The following is a 16,891-nucleotide window of genomic DNA, read 5'->3' on the forward strand; positions in this document are numbered from 1 at the left end:
TGGTGCGGGGAATGGTGACCCTACAGTGTAGTCAGAAAGGTCATTGCTCCCTTGGCTCTACTTCACTCATCCCTTGTATTATTGCAGGTTGCTGACTACTGCCTTTTTCTCCTTGAGCCTGGGGAGTAAGAAAACCAGGGAGGACAGCTCAGTTTCTCTGGAGTGACTTTTCCTTTCTCAATCCCCTACAGCAATGGGATTTTTAGTGGCTTTGCCACTTCAAGCATCTGGCTTCCAGTTAGGCCTTAAGCATGGAGTGGCCCCTGGGCTGCTTTACCTCACACCTTGTCAACACGTCCCAGAGGCTGTGCTTACAGCACAGGGTCTGCCAGAGTGCGGGGATCCTGGCGCTCAGCCTTTTCCCACAGATAGGCTGGGTCATGGCAGGCAGTGTGCTGGCACCAGTACAGAGCAGGGGGAGTTGTGCAGGGTTTTAGATCTGCTTGGCTTCAGCAAGTCAGCACCAAAAGTGGCCACAGCTCAGCTAAGGATCTGAGGCAGAACACTCAGTGTTTGCAGCTTTGTTGGGACGCAGTAATCTGTTTGATCGTGCCTTAGGCTGAATTCCATCTGGCCAGAGGAACTGCTGAAGGAGGATATTGTTTTACATAGATGAATTTGAGGAGAGGTCTCACAAGCTTCACTAAAGAGTCCAGTTCAGTTGGCACTCCTCACAGAATCTAATCTCCATAGCAGGCAGGGTTGGGCACAGGTTTTTCTGCCTTGCTTTGCAATATCAGTTGAGATGTATCAGTGCTAGAAACAAGTTTTTATCCTACAGCTAGACCATGCCCTATTCAAAAACTTGGGAAAGTAAGTAGAGAGAAATGGGAAAGTTATTGAATCTAAATAGGCAACAGATCTGCGGTCAAGGGTACCGAGCCTGTACATTGCAATCTTCCCTGCTGGCCATGCAAGTAAGCAACCAAGGGGTAGAAAAGGCACAGACACAGCCACACCTCTTCTGCTTTTGTTTGCACAGCTTGGTGGATTTCAGAGACAGAAATGGTATTTTGGACTACTTTGATTATGCTCTTTCCAATCAGTGGGTGCAAGTTTTCTTGACCATTTCCTCAAGACTATAGGTTGTTGAATCAGCCCCAAGCCATCTTTGAGCCAAAAGGACCCTCTTAACACAGGTGTTAATATAACAGGCTGCCTCAGAGCAGGATTTTGAAAAGCACTGAAGCTGATGGGGAAACCCTGAAATGATCCAGCTGGAAAAGTAATGGCTCAAAGATGAATGAGCCAAAAATCCTTACAAGACCGAGGACATCAGTATTGCTTGTGTTTCACAGCAATGAGAATAAGGAAAGCATCTCTCTGTGAGAATAAAGCTATGTTGGTATCACTGATTTCTTTGCTGCTGCCATGGCAAAGAGTATTAAGACTGAAACACCACAATAGAAGTTAGTAAATAAACACACATCTTCTATACCTGACTTCATAAAAGAAAAGCATGCTGTCTAGATATGGGACCTGAAACCTGAATTAAGATTAACAGAACCAGGCCCTGTTATGAAGAATTGTTATGGGAGGAAAGAGAATGTATTCCATGGTATGCAGAATCTCTCTAGAACCTCATAGAACTAGCAAGTGCAGAACCTGGAATCCATTTCTCATTCTGGCAGTGTGCAATTGCTGGGTTGCAACTTAATTTGATCTTATTTCACTACTCTGTGAAATTCTAGAAACAAGACTAGAATTATGTCAAATAGAAAGGAACAAGACTAATGAAGAATAGCATCCCTTCTAGATCAGGAGCACTGACAAAATGTTCATGCCTTGTGAAAAGCAGAAATTTAAATTATTCAAGTGTAAAGACTTCTAAAAACCATCCTCTGCCTGTAGCCCCATAGTAAAATTTAATATTTGGACAAAGGAGGGAAGAAAAAAATTACTTTGAAAGTTCCAGACATCTCTGGCTTCTCTCATCCTTACTTGTTTGCATGAAGACAGACACATAAGGTGCTTTATAAGATTTCTTTTCCCTGTTTTGTTTTGACATGTCATAGATGATTTTAGATGGAAAAATTGAGAAACACAGAGTTCAGAGTTGGATAGTGAATGCAATGAGGAGTGATGGGTCACAGCGTAGTGGTGAAAGCCGAATGTCCATGCCCATGGCAGAATGTTTGGAATAAGCTGATCTTTAAGGTCCCTGCCAACTCAAGCCATTCTGTGATTCTATAATTCTTCATTTTAAAGCTGAGCCTGGATCTGCTTGTGTTGTAATGTTGCAGTACTGGTGCTGTGGGGAGAGAGGCAGTGGCAGAAATGACAGCTGGCAATAATCAGGTTGAAGGAATGCAGCCTTGCAGCCGTTAGTGGGTAACAGAGCAGCTCCTGCAGTTACTAGTGCCTAAGGTTAATAGATTGTGCAGACTCTAATACGACTCTGACAGAGGAAGTGCATTTTTCTTGTTGTTGCTCCAAAAGCTTTCTATCTTTTACACAGATGCTCAAGTGACCCATTTTATTTTTATTGCTTTAAGAATGACCAAAAATACAAGTAACTAGGTATTTAATTCAAGTTTATTCAGACACCTCTGCTAGGTTTAAAAAGCTGAAGTGGGATAAAAATCCTGTATTCTCCCCATATGATCTACCTGCACAGACACTCCGAAAACCATTTGTCAGGACTATCTGCAGAAATGTTATACAAATGCTGACCTGGATATACTAGTCCCCTAAAAAAATGTAAACAAAATATATGCTGTTTTATAATGTAATGACTTCTGTCTTCATCTTAGGTATGCACTAGGCACTCACCAGGAGAACTGTGGAGTAGCAAAAAGATAAAGCAGTTCTTAATAATATTGGTTTTAATCAAGAAAGGCATAGAAGATCTTCTGTAGGCAGAAGGCAAGATCATGTCTTAAGAACAGTTCAGAGAAAAGAGAAGGAGAACAGATTGAAGTTCAGTAACTGAGAAAGAAATTGCAGAAACATTTTTTTTCTGAGGCTAACATAATAGGGACAGAAGCTATTTCTGTGTGAAATTCCTGGTCTACATCTGTCTCAAAACCAAAAAGCCAGCTAGCCTAAAATAATGCCTAACAGTCAAAACTGCCATGTAACTTAGGTGAAATTTTACTTGGAAAGCATAAAACCTGTACCTTTTTACTCAGCAGATCTTCCAGAGCAGCTGGAATTATGGTCACTTTGGATGAGTGTGAGATGAAATTTTAGCTCCACTGAAGGACAGTGGTAAAGATCCATTCACTCCAGAATTCCCTTGGATACCACCCTTGAGATCTTTTTGCCACTGTTTCTTTGAGAATCCAGAACTGCTGTGAGAACAGGGCCTGGGCCCCATTCAGAAAGCAGCTCAGAGTGCATGGTCTGGTCTTGATTCATCTGCTTGCGCAACTTCACTGCAATGATGAGAGGAAAATGATCCAACTTGGTTTTCAGATCCAAACCTGGATTTTCATGTCTGACAATTAGAACCACTTCCTTCCCCACACAATTGTAAAATTAACACATTTTGTCTATAGGTCTTTAAAAGTTAATAAACCAACAATGACATATTTGTGCAGTAATTTTTCAGGCTGACAATGAGATAAATTTAAAAGAAAAACAAACATATTAGGGTCTCTGCCTTTTCTCTCTCCACTGATTTCAGCACACAGTGAACTCCACTTTATCCTGCCTGATCTGACTTCCTCTCCCCTTTCAGGGAAATCTTCCTGCCTTTACCAGTATCATTGCACAGAGATTTGCATAAACATAGCTGAATATAAACATTTATATGAACAGAGAGTTCTTTCAGTACATGATTTGTTTTGTTTCAAACACAGACATTAATAACCACGCATATGTGTACAAGCACCTAGGTGTAAGTATACCATGTTATATTTTACATATACAGCATTAGATAAAAATGTCCTGACTTCTTTTTCAAAGGTTTGCTTGATTGTTCTCTTTTTTTTTTTGTTTTGTAAATTACTGGGAAATAGTGTTTTAAGTGATGCATAATTTTAAGATATATTCTGAAAGGTGTATCTTGTTTAAAATGTGCTGGATTTGAAAAAGAAACCAGGAAAAGAAAAAAGGATCATCTGATCAACTGCTTCATTATTATTCTCTTTTCCTGATCACCTCTGCCCTGGTATGTAGAAATTGGCTGATTTATTTAAATCCCAGGAACTCCCACAGCATATGGTTCATAAAGTAGCATTTACAGTGTGCATTGTAACACTTCACTGCCACTGGAAAGACTTGAAAGTAATATGGTTTGATGCTGTTCCAAAAGGAAAAATAGAGTAAAACTATCACTAATACTAAGTCAATTGCTGTAAAAGCAGCTTTTGGAGAGGGATGATATTTTCTGAATGAAAACTGATGCAAGAAAACCCCCAAAAAACCAACCAAAAAAACCAACACAGCCAACCCTAAAAAAATCCCCTAGCCCAAAAACACCATCCTCAGAAAGTAGTTCTTCAACACTGCCTTTTTTCCCACAGCCTTGTGGAGCCCCCAACCCTGTCTGCAGAAAATGAAAGAGAGAGGGGTGGGATTAATGTGTAATTAAAGGGAATTTGGAAGGCTGAGATGTTGCGGAATGTTAGATCAGTAGCTGGAACAGCATGTGGTGTTCTTTAGGCAGGCTTCATTGAATCCATACAAAAAAAGAAAGAAGGGCTTCTTGCCTGTCTGCTCATTTATCAAACAGCTAGGCTGAACTTTCACAGCTCCACAAAAGTGTTTTACTGTTTGCTGAAGTTTTGCTCCAGAAATTAAAGCTGAACAACCTAGCGACTCTGAGTCTTTGCTGCATTTTTGACATCAGCCACCTTGTGCAAAGCTCTTGGAAACTAACACGGGTCAATTTTTATATGATACTAAGGGAAGATGGTTGTACCTTTGCTAAACTCCCCCCAAAAAGTACTGAAGAAATGGTCAAATATGTGACATTGTAATGTCTTTATTTATATAGCACCCTTTGATCTAAATACGTGTTCCAAAGCTTTCAGTCATCAATCAGGATTAAATATTTGTCATGGTGGCAAAATGGCTAATGGAGGAAAAAAAAAAATCTATATTATTTAATCAATTTAAATTGACTTTTTTCCTAGTTGAACAGTTTTATTCCATCTTGAAGGCTTGTTTTCCTTTAATATTAGTTGCTGCTACCCCCCAAAGAGGAAGCATTTAGCAATTTATGTAACAAAACCACAATTAAAATGGATTACAAATTTTAAAAGGAAGAAACTCCTTCGCAAGTAAATCTTCAAGGCTTACTGCAGTTTTTGTTGCATGACTGTTCTCTCAGAAAAATTTTCCTCCTACTGCAGACCCCACTGAGAATCTGGTTCCATCCGGTGAGGTGCTGAGCATCTCCTTTCCAGCAACAACAGCAAAGCTTTTTCATCAGGATTAGCCTGGTTGATAGAGGCTCTGACTACTGAAGGCACAATCTACATTCACTGATCCATTTCCTTAAATGCAACTGTCACTGAATAAGTTTTGGGTTACAGTAGCAATGTTCTTTCAATGTCTGCTGACACACTAGAGTTCGGATTCTTGATGATATCCTGCTGTTTCTGAGATCCATTTGTTTTCCATAGAGGATAAATTGATTATGATTACAAATGCCATGATGAGTTTTCCTTGGTAGAAATGATGCCTCTGTCAAATACCAAAATCTTTTCAGAGAATCATCTTTCAGAAAAAGAAGTGTTTAGTGGCAGGTTTGTGAAGGTCTGTAGAGAACTTTGTTGATCCTTCAAAGAGACATAAATAAATAGTACGCCAATTCTAATTACAGTCCTCCTTAGTTTAGAGGCAGAACTGATCTTAGATTTTTAAGGAAGTATGTTCTACTCCAGTAACTTATGCAAGTATTTAAATTAATGGTAGTTAGTGGAATTATAGTGAAGTTTAAAGTCTCTTTCCCCTCTTTCAGTAATGGAAAAAATCAAGAGTTTATTTCTGATTTTTCCTACCACATATTTTATTGACTTCACAGTGCAGTTTTTCTGATTTTCTGTCTTGAAAGTCCATATTAAATTAAGTATTAGTAAATGTGCTTTTCCATCTATCTTAATAAAAGTTTTATTTATTTGCAGATAATAAGACAACAGTTTCCACAACTAACAACAAGAAGACTGGGAACCAGAGGCCAATCAAAGTAAGCAGTGTATGGTAATATTATCATCTCTCACAGGGCCCCATCTGGCTCTGGCTTTACTGAATGGAATCATATGAAAATAGGGAATAATTTGTCCAGTTGGGGCCTTAAAACCAACTTTGATGGAGGTTCTATTGTAGTCTTTACATTATCTTATAGATTCAGCAGTGATCCTGCAAAAGGGGTCTAATGGAGGCCAACAGCATACTGATTTGATCAGCAATATTTTCTGTATTGTTTTTCATCTCAGCTCACTTTACACAACCTAAAGGACATTTGCACTCAGGAGTAATGGAACTACTGTTGGAGGCTGTGAAATAACAACTGGTTAGCATCATGTTTCAGGCTAGAGAACAAGGGTCAGAATGCTCTTTGGAATTTAGGTAGGAACATACATTGGCCTAAACTGAAATTGTCCACAAACCTGTGTTTAACCACCATTTTTCCTGTGTAATGAAATCCAGCGTATCTTTAGGGACTAAAATATTAGCTTATTGCCTTACCCAAAGTTGGTATTTTCTGAGAACAGTTCATCCTAATTCCAGAATGAGAAACTGATTCAGAATTAAGAATGCACTTCCTGGGGTATTTGACTTTTTCCAGTTGTTGATAAGATGTGATTTTACCAATTTATGAAGAGGATACAGTGATGTTATCATACTTTTTTTCTGCTTGTGGACTCAAAGAAATTTTTCCAGTGTAGCTTTGAATCTTTTTCTGGCAAGCATTAGGCCCCTCACGTAATAAAATCTGCTTTTCTTGCTTAGCTTTCACAGAATCCTACAGAGTAGCAAAAGTGTAGTATCTATAGCTCACAAGTGAAAATACTATGGAAAGGGAAATGAAAATGTGAGGTGGTGTGTTTGCAAAATTTTGTTGGTAAAGCTTCTCTTTCAAAGTAAAGCCTGAAAAACACGATATTGCTAAATGCTAAGAATGAAATATGCTATTAGGATTGAGCTTACATACTAAAGCTAGAACGACCTGCTCTTTAAAGAAAAAAAGAAACTAAGACGCTAAAAGAAATGCAATTAAAGATAGATTTACTGTGCTCTTCTAATAAGTGGTCCATGCCAAGCAGTATTTCTTTGATGGGACAACATGTTCTTTCCCCAGCTTGATGTTTTCTTAGTTTTTGTAACTAAGCTTTCTTTTTCTAGAACAGACATATTTAAGCAGCTAACTGAAGATTTGAAATCCATTCCCAAATGCAAATTCAGAGTTGCCGTAACATCACTCATCAAGCCACCAGACAAACTCTCAGGTGGAAATTCTGAGCTAGCCCAACAGCATACTAGGAAAGCATACCAGGTCTATAATCAGAGTGTCAGGATTTAGTACTGAATGTAAGTTTTGTGGAGGTTCATAAAGATTCCTCATAAAGAGTGAAAGTGTGCACAAGTTGCTTTGTGGACACATTCATATGAGTACCCCCTATCAGCAATCAAATCATCCTGACATCAGCTACAGTTTTGTTACTTGTCCTTCCATTTAATTAAAGCAGTGAGCACTGCTTTATTTCCAAACCAGAGCTCCTCCCACAGCACCAGGAGTCTCTCAGAGGGCAAGACGCTCTTGATCTGCTGATTAGAGGTGTCTTGCACCTCTAAAAGCTGTCTCTTTACTCTCACTGAGGCTACAAGTCAGTGAGGCTTAATATTTCTTCACAATTTCTCCCTAACTTGCCTGCCTGTCAGAGCAGCTTTCAGGTCACATACTCCTTTCATGCCACTTGTGCAATGGTTCTGCTCCCCATCTAGCAAATAAGGGGCTTCTGTCACATACACACAGAAGCTACGTGCATGCTGTACTTTAGGATAAATGCTCTCCTTGGCAGACCCAGCACAGCTGTAACTGAGCTCTGGTTTTGTTTTCAGAAACATCTGACTGCATTCCAGTTAAGTGTTACGTAAAGAAATTACTTTAGGCATTAACACTTTGGTCCCTTTATCACCAACTGTGCTGACCGATTGCTGCCAGTATTATTCTCGTTCCACTTCCCTGCTACTGCCAAAGGAAATTCAGCCACAGAAGTGGTTAAGATTATCTGACTTCACACTGTTCTGCCTTCAGTCTTTTTATAGCACGGCTGCCTTGTAGCATTACAAAGTTCAGAGCTACAATGGTGCTATACTCTTGCTCATCAGTTGTGAGCTTTCTGGTTTGCAGCTGGTTTATTGATGTAAGCATGCAGCTGTTCTCTATGGCACTGAGCTTAAAAACAGTTCCACCACAGGTGAGCCGTGAGAAGGCAGCTGAACATAAAAAGCAATTTATTTCTGTACTGTAGTCTGAAACTCTTCAATTTGGTATACAAAGTGTGAGTTAAGCCAGTGGAAGCTACATGGTGTGAAGGGAATTTTGCTTCTTTCTTTCAAGGAGTGCTGTATATAACAGATCCATGAGGGTAAAAAGTATTCCACTTTAACACAAAAATGATTTTGTTGTCTGCATGTTGTTATTCTACTTATCAAAATTTCAAACCCTGTTTATTGAATTAAGTTGATTTTTTTTTTCTGATAGAAATACAAAAAAGTAATTGGAAAAGAGTCTGTATAAACTACTCTAGTGAGTTTTTGCCCTTTGCGATGGTAAAACTACTGAAAGAAGAAGCTATCTAGAAAAACTTTGGAGTTAATTTGGCTACTGCTGCCTATATGATTTTGAAGCTACATGGAAAACTCTTATGCAGTTTCCTACCAAGTGCAATACACCAGGAATTAAACATTGCACAGTGAAATTCTACTACATTTTCCAGGCTTGCGTTTTTTTCCCTTCACCGATTTAAGACAAAACTTGATATGAGACTGACCCCTGTTTATATTATAGAAGCCTTTCAGTCCTGCTTGCTCTGACTTTTTCTGTCTTCCTGTCCTTCCCTGAGCAATTTGTGTTGCTGGCTCCCCACAGCATTTCCTTTTGGGTTCCCCTGCCCCAGATGCAACACATAGGCCACGTGTGAGTTTTATGGCTCTTATGTGCAGCGCTTGCCTGGCAGCTGTGAGGGACCAAACTGGGCACTTTAACTGAGAGCTGGAAGTGTTGCCATTCAAGCTAAAAAGCCAAAGTTCTACAGCTGGTGCTGTAACCCCAGCACAAACTTGCCATTAGTTACCTGTAACAGGTTAGTCTGAAGCCTGGTTTCTTGTATAGAATGCATATTTTGACCTAAGCTCTGATGGGAAAATTTGGAACCAATACTGTTGCTTTCTCAGGTATTGAAGCTAGGAAATTCCATTAATCACTGACGTTACACCACGTCAGTGTAATGTTTTAAGATATTTCACTTGGATTATCCAATGTTGAGTTCAAGACAGCTTTTATTTTTAATGAAAACAGGGAATGTCCTCAGTGGGTATGGCCAGGGAACCATGTACTAGAAATTGGCTACAACACCCCAGACCTCCTCTCAGCCCATCTCTGCTGATAGAAAAGTTTGGGCTTCCAGCTCTTTGCCACCATTTTCTACTGGGAATTATGACATGCACTGATCTGTGGGTGAATGACTGTGAATGGAAAAAGGAAAAGTCACTGGTTAGTTAAACTACCATCACTTAGATGCTACTCTTTAACTAATTGCATTGATGACCTTTGTAGAACAGCCGAAAGCAAATTTGTGTCTATTCGAGTGAACAGATCTGATGGCAGCACTCTGAAGTAGTAGCTGACTGAAGAGTGAAAGAAGCATCCAGAGACGGAACTTCTTGTGCCACCATAGTGGGATCCAGAAGAGAGTCTCATGATGATCTGATAGGCTTTTGATAGGCTATAAGGAGAGAAGTGGAGGATCATTGAAAAGTCTGTGTAGGATTTGGCTGAAGCAGAAGTATACCAGCAATACAATCTTGTGATGCCTTTTGTAATCATTACAAATTTAGCTGATGGGTTGGGTGCCTACAGCTGAGAAACCAAAATAAATGTTAGGAAATTACAGAAGGGCTAAGATAACCTTTGCTCCTTTGATGCAAGAGTTTTGCTTGATAGTCAGTGCTTCCATTGGCACCTGTAATAAAGCTGAGTGGTAGCACAAAGTTGTGCCATGAGGCCACCGATCTGTTTCTGCAGCACAGCCACACTGTGATTCCCAGTGTGGCCTCCACAGACAGAGTTAGTGCTATGTGGTATCCCTCGCTGATCAAAGCCCAGTGCTGATGCTAGGGTATGAAGCAAATAATTGGAATTGTACATTTCCTGCCATTCATTGCTTTCCAGCACAAGCCCTTTCCCCACCTCTTTTGGTTGAAGTGTTTTCAATTTTTGAAACTGTTCTGATCAGCTCCATTGCAATAAAGACTCGTGCTTTTCAGAGACCAAACCAGCCCTCACCAGCCTGAGAATCAGGGAGCTGAAATAACAACAGAAGGGCCAGTCCAGAGGGTCTGTACCTCTGCTTATTGCTGAACTAAAGGAGCAGCTGCACAACAGAGCTCTGCCAACAAGTAGCTTTAGGACGCTTTTTATTTCTGTACTAAGAAGTTAAAAAAGGGAAGTACATTATTTTCCTGCCCTACATCAGAGTCACCTTTCTTCTACCACAAGGAATGAAAACTGTAAGCTCAATATATTACCACAGTATTCTGCTGCTGAATCAATGCTTTTAAATAATATATAAACTATTGCTCAGTCTATTTTGCTGTAGAAATCACTTGCATTATCGGTTGCCCTTTTCCTCCATATATTTTTCTTTAATTTTCAAACAATCTGCTTTATAAAATACACATCTCTATGTATCAGGTACCATTATTATGGAATTGCAGTGAAAGAAAACTCCCAGTATTATGATGTGATGTATTCTAAAAAAGGAGCAGCCTGGGTCAACGAAACAGGAAAAAAAGAAGTAACCAAACAGACAGTGGCGTATTCACCAAGATCCAAACTGGGAACATTGCTGCCAGAGTTTCCAAATGTCAAAGATCTAAATCTGCCAGCCAGTCTGCCAGAGGAGAAGGTAACACTTTGGAAATCTTTTCTCAGCTTGTCTTGGGTTTTTTTTTCCCTGCTCTGGATGAAAGCTTTGTCTAATATATAAAGACTTTAACCTAGAGTAAGTTTAATTATGCTTTGACTTGATTTATGGGGGACTGAATTACTTCATCTAATAGGAAGAAATATCTTCCCTTAAAATAGGCAGCTGACACTATCAGCTGTAGAGTATTTCTGATGCCCATGAGCATTTTTTAAAAGTTGCATTACATACAGGAGGGCAACTTTTAAAATTATGTGATGTTGGAGTGCAACTTCTAAAATATGTTACAGCCCTCTAATCTGTGAACACACTTGAAGGCAAACTGAAAAACAGTTCTAATGCTTTCTTGAGCAGAGAGGGACTTAGTGCATTTCTTATCCTTCTAGAGTAGAAATTCAGAGAATCCCAGCTGCACATATGACAAAAATGCTCTGGCTTCTCTTGGCTGAGCTTGCTGGGTTTCTGGTTCTATGCACATGTGTAGTATCAATGTGAAATGGACAAAAGAATGGGTTTTTTTAGTTCTTTATGTCCTAATTAGGGCCACATTCTCGTCTTTGATCTCACTGAGGCTTTTTGCTCCTCTTACATTTGAAGAATCCCCATTGACAGAAAAATCCATGAATTCAAAGGGAGAATTTACTTTTGAGAAGAAAACTCATCTTACAGCTAATCTAACTAGACTTTAACTGATTTCATTATTTTTGCAGTTGTGCATAGATAAGGTAAGAAAAAACTTGCTTTTGCTGTGCTCTGTGTTCTGATATTTTAAAAGTGGATTTCTTAAAGCAGAATGATTTTTTGTGTGTCTCCTTCATTTTTTTTCAGGTTTCTACCTTTATTATGATGTATAGGACTCACTGTCAGAGGATCCTAGACACTGTAATAAGAGCAAACTTTGATGAGGTATGGTTAGAAACTGCAGTTGCCGTTTAATGATACAGAAGGTACCAGTGGGTTTGAGACCCTATTTTGTATGTTATATTACAGACTTAGAGCTTGTGGTGCTCGATGCTTTTCAGGAGCAAGGAACAATAGCTGTACTTGAGTGTATAATATGTGACTGATAGCCCTAAATGTCACTTACAACGCTGTGTGAGTTGGAGGAACAAAAGCAATGAGAATGTTTTTGCCCTCTGTTCTCTAGCAGGATTAAGGTAGCAATATCCCCTTACAAGATGTTGGACAATCCAGTTCTTACAACTCAAGGAGTGTGTCCACCACAACTTTTTGTTGGAACTGAGCTGCCCGAAGGAATTCCTCTGAGTGCTCAGCAGAGCCAGGACAGGTGTCACAGCCACAACAGTGGGTTCTGCTGGTCTGTTAACAATGATGCAGAGTGGTGGGGGGATTACAGCCTCCCAGATATCCCAGAGAGCCACAGCTGAAGTCTTCAGTTGCTCAGTTGTGCTGCAGTGCAGCTGGGAACACACACACACTGCTCAGCAGTTAATGCCATCTCTTAGAGAGGGATAAGGCTTGTACCTGTTCATATCTGACTGAATCTGAGGGGTTTCTGGGAGTGCACGCAGACAGCTCTATAATTAGAGCTGAAAAATAAAATGTTACTGGAATGCAAGCAGGTTTATATAACATGGGAAGATGGCTTCTTATCCAGGATAACATATCTGGCTATAGAGATACTGAGGACTTGATTCAAATATTTCATTCAGGTCCTGGAAAAAAAAAAACAACAAGGGAAATGGGTCTTTTGACTCTGTCTTCTGAACAAGGGGAAGAAATTCCCTGTTTTTCTTCTTACTGTTTAATTCTCACACTCTTCTGGTTAAAGCTCATTTTGCACCCTTGTACACAGTCTAGAAGTTTCCATGTGAGAAAATTATGTGACACATTCAGGAAATTTAGCTCGGTGAGTCTCAGAATAGTTTCTTAAGAGCAAGATGCTATATTTTATTAGGGTTATCAGGATCTATGGTAGGGAAGGGGCTGAGCAGTAACAATATAGAAATGGCAAATACTCTTTGCCACATGTGGTGTGGTTGCTTACTTCACTACAGATTGTGTGCAGAAAGTTATCATTTGTGAATGCTGGTGTTCTGACCCCTGTGGAACTGATCATATCAGTCTCAGAAGAACACCTTTATTTCCTAAACTAAAATTTTCAGAGGTATGTTTTGCTATGTCTGAAACCTCTCCCCTATTTTTGGGTTCTTTGCCTTTCTCCACTTTTTCTCCACTTTCCTTCCTGGTGGAGGAAAGATAAAATCCAAAAGTGTGGTGTTTCTTTCCAAAGCAAAGACAGAAAATGGTACATTGACCCTTGTAAGCCATGTGGTATCCTCCTCTCCCTCCCTCCCTCCACCAAGCCCTAGATTGCATTCCTTTGTATACAGCGACAGAGTGCACAGAGAGAGAAAAAGGCTTGACATGTGGAAGCCAAAGAGTTACACTCACCAGCCACTGACAGAAGGTAAAAATACAGTGATTCCCATGGGTGTCTCTACTGCAGTAGCACAAAGACTCCCTGTCACCAGCTCAGAGGGTCTCCTCACCCTTTGGCTGATTATCCCATTGTGTGCTACGTTACAGTATGAGCATCTAGTTAAGGAACATGCCTTGCCTGTGTTGCACCCCATTAACTCAGCTCTGGGGCTAAAAAAATGATCCTGTGTAAGCAGGATCATTTAAAGAGAATGATATTTGTGGCCTTTGATGATTTTAACATCTCTGCTTCTTCTCTTGATTGCAGGTTCAAAGTTTTCTTCTGCACTTTTGGCAAGGGATGCCTCCTCATATGCTGCCCGTACTGGGTTCTTCAACTGTAGTGAATATAGTGGGAGTTTGTGACTCAATTCTGTACAAGGCAATTTCTGGGGTTTTGATGCCAACGGTACTACAAGCCTTACCTGACAGGTAACTGACCCCTTATGGCTCAGCTGTCTTTGCTATCTTTTCTTCAAGAATGACACCAGTTCTCAGAGAGCTGCTTGCTTCCACCTGTTTTCTGACTTAAAATCCAAATGTCACTTGAAAGGCGTTGCAGAGCTTACATGCTCCTGAAAAGATGTTCATATTTTCACAAGACTTGTATTATGAAAAACTTGGAGAGTTGGGGGTTTTTGTGTGATGAAGGATACCACTTTCTTCTTGGTTTCTTAATGTTCAGCTAAACTCAAACTAAATTCACTTTTCCAATCCATGTGGTAGATTTCAGCTGGTCTCTTCCTACCTGGCATTCATGTGAGTCCAAGAATTCTTGTTCATAGAGGTAAAGCAGGACAGAGATCAACAATCCACAGCAAAAAGTGTAATCACTGAGTGCAGTCAACATGTTTTCCCCTCTGGTTTTACTTATATGAGCATCAGGAAAAAATCCTTTTCTAAATAGTCTTGTACACCTTTAGCATTATTTGACTGATGTGTTCTTGACATTGAGTAATTTGTTAAGAATATTTCTCTAGGAGTTTTTTAATGGTGCTGTGCATTTAGCCTTTAAGATTTTAAAGTGTCTCTAATCAAGGAAAACGCTTTCACGATGTTGTTCTGCTCTCTTATGTACATTTCATGACTGCTAAAGTGAAAGTATTTTACACAAGAAATCTGCTATAAGCATGAGCTATTCTTGATAAGACATGTACATTTTTACAGGCTTTTCTCCTCACCCCCCCCAAATCTATTTCATTGGAAGGATTAAACAGAACAGCAGTCCTTTTTTCAAGCTGCTTAGTTCTTTCATAGCAAATAAGGAGAGACTTGAGTGTGAATATAGACTTTTGTAATGCATATAAAGGGCCAGATTGTGGCTATTAAGCCATAGCCTGCACTGGAGGGGGTGAAGAAGGGTCTCATTGCAATGGAAGCTCCTGTAGGAAATCTTGCTGACTCAGGCAGAATCCTCTGAGATACTTCCTGGGAACACATTCTGGCTATCCAGAAAAGGCACTTTTTAGTGAGCCCAGAGGTTGTCATCCATCCCCTGCTCTCTCTTTAGGTGCTTTTGTGGAGCAGAGCAGGCCTATGGCCATGTTTGTTTTAACCACCTCTGTTCTTAGTGCATGTGCTAGGAGTACAAACAGAAAATCTTCTTGGTTGAAAGGGAGAAAGTTCCTTGTATCTTTTCTCTGTCATTTGTGCATTTCTAATATTGCTACAGGCAGTGCAGCTTTGTCTGTCAGAGCCAGCTGTTAGGATCCCCTGCACAACGCTCTGCAACTAATCCTGGGAACTGTAATTTTATACTGAGGATTCCAAGGAGAAAGGCAGAAGGATCAGCCTACCTAGTGTAACAGGAAATAATGGAACCATCAGGAAACAGTAGCAAGAGAGAAGAGCAAAGTCTCACCTGTCTGAGAAAGTTCCAGTCCTGTGCAGGGCTAAGCAGGCAGGTCCTGCTCCACCTCCACTTCCCCCACCTGTGTGGGCTCGGCCTGAAAATTCCTCCCCACCACCATCATCACCCACTCACTGGCTCTGGCCTGCAGCAGGAGTTGGTTATTGCTCCACTTGAATATCCCTTTGTACATCTGTATAAATGTGGGCACACCTGAGCTGAAACCTGAAGCTTGATTTATTGTCTTTAAACAGTTGTGAATTTATATTTGTAGAGAGTGGGAATGATTTCATTTGAAGTAGAAGTACTGTTTGTAAGGATCAAAGCAATGCTGTACAGAGATACGAGGTTTTGAACATGGTGATAAATTTTGCTTTTCTTGCAAAAGTTTTCAGAAGCTTCAGAAGTTTTTCTTCATGCCTACTAACCCAAATATGTTAGCAACTCTGCATGATAATGAGTTGTAAATAAATGACTCATGGTCTTCACACGTTCACAGCTTTAATGGCACAATGCACAGAGTAAACATGATGTGATGTTGGGATTCCTTTTTTCAGTTTGACGCAGGTGATCCGAAAGTTTGCAAAGCAACTGGATGAGTGGCTGAAAGTAGCTCTCCATGATTTGCCAGAAAACCTACGAAATATCAAATTTGAGTGTATGTATTGCCCAATCTCTCTTCTGTTGAAATAGGATGGACAATGTTTATTGATTACAAATTAATTGGAAGTGAGACTAGTGTTCTTTTAGGAATTAAAACCTGTCATCATTATAAATCTTGCATTCATTTGGAATCTCCACTTGTTAATGAGAACCAATCTCATTTAGTGAAATGAGGCACTGCTCAAAATGAGAATTTCTTTTTCTTTCTTGTGGATTCTGATAAGAAATTAATTTTGTTGATAGTAAGCAAACATTAAGGATGATATTAGGCTAAGAAAATTATTAAACAAACCTTTAGGCTAGCAGAATTTGAATACAGCTTGAGGCCCTTACTCAAAAAAGTGCCAGAGTTAGAAATGAAGGAGATCAAATTACCCTGTCACCACAGGAAAGGGCACTAGTCCTTTTCAGACGTGCTTTGTAGATGCCTGCAGTGCACATCACCTATTGATAAAGCCTGCTTTATTTCACAGCTCTCAATTCTTTGCCTTTCATGAGCACTAAATTCCACACCACAAAGTTAAAGGGGAAAAAAAAAAAACTAATTTAGGAGAAGGATTAACTATTTTGATCAGCGTGGAAAATTAGGTGTATATGTTACTGAGAACAGTCAGGATGGAAGTTGGAACAACTAATTTCAGGGTGATTTGAATTGTTTACTAATTTATTTTTAAAATTAAACAAAGTCAGAAGTGAGAATATGCTTTACCACATCTTTTTCAGTTCAAAAATATCGACAATCTTGAACAGCAAAATCTTTTTCAATCTTACAGGCAGACAGAAAGAGATGGACAGTGCACTCTCTAGGCATTCTCAATCTATATTTTTTAACTGC

General features: G+C 39.7%; 1 protein-coding gene across 3 annotated transcripts in view; it reads left to right on the forward strand.

Annotated features, from left to right (window-relative positions):
- RFX4 (regulatory factor X4) overlaps positions 1-16,891 on the forward strand; it is an 87,713-nt gene that overhangs the window by 37,785 nt on the left and 33,037 nt on the right. For all 3 annotated transcript variants that reach the window (XM_048300909.1, XM_048300908.1, XM_048300910.1), the window contains 5 exons: positions 6,075-6,136; positions 10,871-11,084; positions 11,931-12,008; positions 13,813-13,976; positions 15,951-16,051. In XM_048300909.1, the coding sequence (XP_048156866.1) occupies positions 6,075-6,136; positions 10,871-11,084; positions 11,931-12,008; positions 13,813-13,976; positions 15,951-16,051 (619 nt within the window). The remainder of the gene's footprint in view (positions 1-6,074; positions 6,137-10,870; positions 11,085-11,930; positions 12,009-13,812; positions 13,977-15,950; positions 16,052-16,891) is intronic.

This window comes from Corvus hawaiiensis, chromosome 4 (assembly GCF_020740725.1).
Source record: "Corvus hawaiiensis isolate bCorHaw1 chromosome 4, bCorHaw1.pri.cur, whole genome shotgun sequence".
Taxonomy (NCBI): Eukaryota; Metazoa; Chordata; class Aves; order Passeriformes; family Corvidae; genus Corvus; species Corvus hawaiiensis.